This window comes from Penaeus vannamei, chromosome 1 (genome assembly GCF_042767895.1).
Source record: "Penaeus vannamei isolate JL-2024 chromosome 1, ASM4276789v1, whole genome shotgun sequence".
Lineage (NCBI taxonomy): Eukaryota > Metazoa > Arthropoda > Malacostraca > Decapoda > Penaeidae > Penaeus > Penaeus vannamei.
Genome location: NC_091549.1, coordinates 12,612,729 through 12,617,728, shown reverse-complemented (window position 1 = coordinate 12,617,728; position 5,000 = coordinate 12,612,729). Strand labels below are relative to the sequence as shown.

Genomic DNA, 5,000 nt, shown 5'->3' with positions numbered 1-5,000 from the left:
TTTCTTTTTGATTATAAGAATATTGAGAAATCCAAGAAATAACAGAAATAACGGTAACACACAGATTAATCTCCACTCCAGAATGATTTTTAGTCATGGGTTGTTCTGACAAGTCATCATCTCATTCTGTGGTGAAGTGAAGTAACTGTCTTCGGTTTAACCTTCCCTTGCCACACGAACTTTGAATAGGATGGATACAAGCTGTTTTTTTTTTTATTATTTACTTGTTTTGCATGCATGCTCAATCTCTTTCTCTCTCTGTCTCTTTGTTTCTTTCTTTCTCTCTCTATCTCTTTGTTTCTTTCTTTCTCTCTCTATCTCTTTGTTTCTTTCTTTCTCTCTCTATCTCTTTGTTTCTTTCTTTCTCTCTCTATCTCTTTGTTTCTTTCTTTCTCTCTCTCTCTCTCTCTCTCTCTCTCTCTCTCTCCTCTCTCTCTCTCTCCCTCTCTCTGTCTCTCTCTCTCTCTCCCTCTCCCACTCACTTTCTCTCTCTCTCTCTCTCTCTCTCTCTCTCTCTCTCTCTCTCTCTCTCTCTCTCTCTCTCTCTCTCTCTCTCTCTCTCTCTCTCTCTCTCTCTCCTACACACACACGCGCGCGAGAGAGAAGAAAAATCTATATATAGCTGAAACCATTATGTTTAACATCATGACGGTCGATAAAATCCGGGCTATTTGCGTCAATACAAGAACAAAATCGCGACACAGTTACCCCTTTAAACAAAAAAATAGCAAACTGTGAAAAGCGAAGAACAGAAAGAAGAGGAGAAACGAAAATGCAGAGCAACGGTGCACAACAAAGCACTTTATGGAGACACGATACTTTAATACCTGCAGTCTAAGGATGAGTTTAATGCTTAAAGACGATATTTGCGAATGTCCTTCAGAGTCGTCGTCAACAAGAAGAGTTTTTGGAGTGAGTGAGTGAGAATGTCTTCTCATTTGCATATACTTTAATCTGCAGTCTCACGGGTCGGATGTAGTTCCAAACTTCTCTGCTAGAAATGGCGTTTGAGGCTACATGCAACTGCCTTCTTCGTCTGCTTCTGTTTGTTTGTTTGTTTGTTTGTTGTTTTTCTTCCGTTTTATTTCTTCTTTTCTTTCTGCCTCTGTCTATCTGTCTCTTTCTCTCTCCCTCTGTCTCTTTCTCTCTCTCCCTCTCTGTCTCTTTCTCTCTCTCTGTCTGTCTGGTTGTCTCTTTCTCTCTGTCTCTCCCTTACTTCCTTCCCTCTCTCCTTCCTTACTTCCCTCCCTCCCTCCCATTCACTATTTAATAATTAATGAACTTAACAAGTGCCGGCCTTCACTTCATTACTGCCTGCTCGTCTCCCGCCAACCAGGGGCATATTCACACAAAGAACGACCCAATTACCATGACCTGTTGTATTGTGCGTGACAGTATTGCCAAGCTAATCACGTGACCCCCGGATGCCAGTACCCACCTGCGTGCCACGACTCCCTCCCCCCCTCGACTCCCCCACTGAAATATGAATAGTGGTACTTATATGGCGATGTCTGTAAGCACGAGGATTGCCAGATGACACGAAAGGGGGTGCGCGCGAGCGTAGATGCGTACAGGACGGATGTGAGTCACACGCATGTGTTACGAGCGCGTGGATGCGTGCTTGTTTCCGTGTGTGTGTGTGTGTGTGTGTGTGTGTGTGTGTGTGTGTGTGTGTGTGTGTGTGTGTGTGTGTGTGTGTGTGTGTGTGTGTGTGTGTGTGTGTGTGTATGTATATATATAAACCGAATATATATCTATTTTGAGTGTGTGTATATATATATTCATCTATCTATCTATCTATCTATATGTGTGTGGGTGTGTGTGTTTGTTTGTGTGCGTGTGTGTGTGTGCGTAAGTATGTGTGTGCGTGAGTATGTGTGTGTGTGTGTATTTCTATCTCTGTATTTATAGATAACGAGAGAGAGAGAGGAGGCACTAAAATATGAAGTATAGATATTTGTGTGTTGTATATAAATACATTGTATGTATGTATATACGTGGATATTTATTGTATTTACATGTGTATTTAGTATGTATGCTTAGATGTATATACCTGGGAGTGCTTTATAACAAATACACAAATACAATACTTTGTGAGAGAATGGAGAAACTCACCGCGAAGAAATAAAAGAAAAATATATACATGTGTGTGTGGAATGGTATTTCCACTAAAATGTGCAATTCACTGTTTCAGACGAAAAGTCATGGCATTTGTATGTTTTCTGTGTGTATATTTTTGAATACATGCATATGCATGTTTGAATGCTTTCATGTACATATTCGTTGGAATACATACCTTTGTTGTTTTCATATTTATACAATGTATATGTATGAAAAATTAACACGGAAACGGATACATACAACTACGTGTCTTTCATGTACAAATGAGCACATGAGTTAGGAAGTAAATTCCATAGCATATGCATGTGCGTATGTATGTACGTGTGAATCAAGCCAGCGTGTAAATGAATCGTGGCGTTCCCTGCCGGCGCAATCGATACCTAACCTCAATACACACACCTTACCCGTCGCGCTGAAACTTTAACCTGAAGCTTCACGTAGTCTGCTTGTTTGTCTGCTTGTTTGCTTGCTTGTCTGCCCGATGGTTGTTTGCTATGAGTGAGATTTGCTTGATTGATTAAATAGGGTGTGCGTGTATTTCGTTTTAGGAAATAGAAAAGAGGTATATGTGTATTTTTTTTCAGTGTATTTATCTCCCTTTGATGAAAGTCTAGCCCGGTGTGTATTACCGCTTGTTATCGAAGCCGTTAAAAAAAAAATTGCGAAATCTAGCTGGAACCGGATAAGAGAGAAGTTGTGGCGGAGAGGGAGAGGGAGAGGGAAGGGGGGAGAGAGAGAGAGAGAAGAGGAGAGGGAGAGGGAAGGAGAGAGGGAGAGGGAATGGGAGAGGGAGAGAGAAGGGGAGAGGGAGAAGGAAGGGGAGAGGAAGTTCGCTCAGGCTATCGATAATAAGCTTGGATCTCGGTGCGTTTGCGTGTCTTCCTCTGTTTGTGTCGGGGTTTGTCTGTTGTTTTTGTGTGTTTTCGTTTGTTTGTGAATGGGCGTCTTGTGGGTGGTCTTTGTGTCGTTGTTATGTCTGTATTCGATCTTTTGTTCGTTTGTAGGTTTACACGTCGACTTTTGTGCAAAGGTGTCATGTACTTATCAAATATTTATGTAAGTAGTATAAGTAGTAACGGTAAGTACTCATGCATAATAATTGTATATAAATTGTGTTTATGTGAGTGTACGAAGGTATGTGAGACCATGCGACGTGCGTGACAGTACCGGCGTGAGAGTGCGTGGAAGATGATCAGTGTGGTGTTGGCCGTGGCTGAGGGAGGTCAGTGCAGCTCGCGAACAGAAGGTTCTCTCGCACTGACGAAACGTGACGCGGACTCGAAGTCGGTTGTGTGACGCGCGTGTGCTGGTGTGACGTGGTGGATACTGTTTTGTGTCTTTCTTTTTTTATTATTCTTTCTGTTTTTGGAGGTGTTGGTGCTAGTGTCGACGTTTAACAGTGTGTGTGACGTAACCCTAACGTCATGGAAGTTGTGACGTGCCGTGCTTGTCGAGTCTCACGGGGAAGGTTGGAGTGAGGAGGACCTGTGTGGCTTATGGCAGACATGTTCCTGTGTATGTGTAGTCCGGTAAGTGTGTGTCTGTGGTGCTGTGTTGGCCGACAGCTGTGACGGTGTTCGTGGGATTGTTACGTCTGTGATAAATGAAGCGAATGAGACGGTATGGTGGTGTGGTGGTGACGCGGTGGTGACGGAGGTGGTGGTGATAACACGGTGATGGTGATAACGCGGTGTTGGTGACGATGTCATTGCAATATGTGATGGTACGTAATGCAAACTGTTATTTGCACTTCTGCATATGTTGTATGTTAGCATTACGGTGGTTGTCACGGTGTTGTCACGTGTCTAAGTGTCTCTATGGGCGTGAGAATGTGCAAATTTGTATGTGTTTATGTTGAGATATGTCTATTTTTTTTTATTCTGGATCACTGAATTAATTTAGGAATGCATGTAAGACATATGCACTCAGTATGTTTACGGAATATTTACCTATACATGTACGAGTGAACATGCACACACACCCACACTGTATACCTGTGACGTTTGCACAAGGAACCAGGCAAGGTTCAGGAGCTCCTCTAAGTGCAGTGACTCACCGTGTGAATCACCTGGACTATACCTCTGTCACACCTGTCCTACCTTACCCACTTACCAACGGACACCATTTCGTCACATTAACATCTGCCGCAGCATGAAATATAGCATGTGTGGCCTGGTTATAACACAGAAAACTAGCAGAACCATGAAAATCGCCAAGGAACACACACATACACACACACACACGTTCACATTCCACGGACGATGGACACCAACCAGCATGGACCAAAAGTGAAAACGGGCCGTTACTGGTCTCTTCGTTACAGCCCGGCTTAACAACAACAAACAGCAAATTACCAATTTCCTGCTGCTCAGCCAACGACTTCGATCTAAACCGGGTTTCTCTCTGTAGTCTCTCGTATTTTTCTTTCTTTTCTCGTCTTATGTGTTCTTTACTTCGTCAGGTTTACTATGTCTCAGGGTAACGACTGTGTCTGCTGTGTTTGGTTGGTAAGTGGGTGAGAGAAAACACTAGCTTTGCGAACGCCAGCCTTGCATACACTTTCCTTTTTTCTTGAACGCGGCCTTGTGGTGGCAGTGCATGTGGCGGATTTTGCTTGGGGCGGCGCTTGCGGTGAGGCTTCGGGGTTGGACGCTGGGGTGGGTGGGGGAGGGGAAGGGGAAGGGGGTACGGGGAAAGGGGAAGGAGGTTGGACGTTGGGGGGTTGAGGAGGGAGAAAATGTTGAGGGAAGGGGGGAGGGAGGGAAGGGGGTTGGATGCAAGGGATGGGGAAGGAACAAGGGGTAAAGTGGGATGGATGCTGGCTAGGGAAAGGGGGAAAGAGTAGGGGGAAGGGGGAAGGGACGCTGGGTTTAGCGAAG

General features: G+C 44.2%; 1 protein-coding gene across 26 annotated transcripts in view; it reads left to right on the top strand.

Moving 5' to 3' along the window:
* Positions 1–5,000, top strand: part of LOC113802704 (transforming acidic coiled-coil-containing protein 1) — a 136,932-nt gene that overhangs the window by 35,801 nt on the left and 96,131 nt on the right. For 2 of the 26 annotated variants that reach the window (XM_070114972.1, XM_027353316.2), the window contains exon 1: positions 3,321–3,650. The exons of 21 other annotated variants lie outside the window; for them this stretch is intronic. In XM_070114972.1, the coding sequence (XP_069971073.1) occupies positions 3,618–3,650 (33 nt within the window). In that variant the 5' untranslated portion in view covers positions 3,321–3,617. Of the gene's footprint in view, positions 1–3,320; positions 3,651–3,808; positions 3,845–5,000 lie in introns of those variants that run through there. 3 more of the 26 variants (XM_070113790.1, XM_070114159.1, XM_070114533.1) reach the window with 3 other exon arrangements.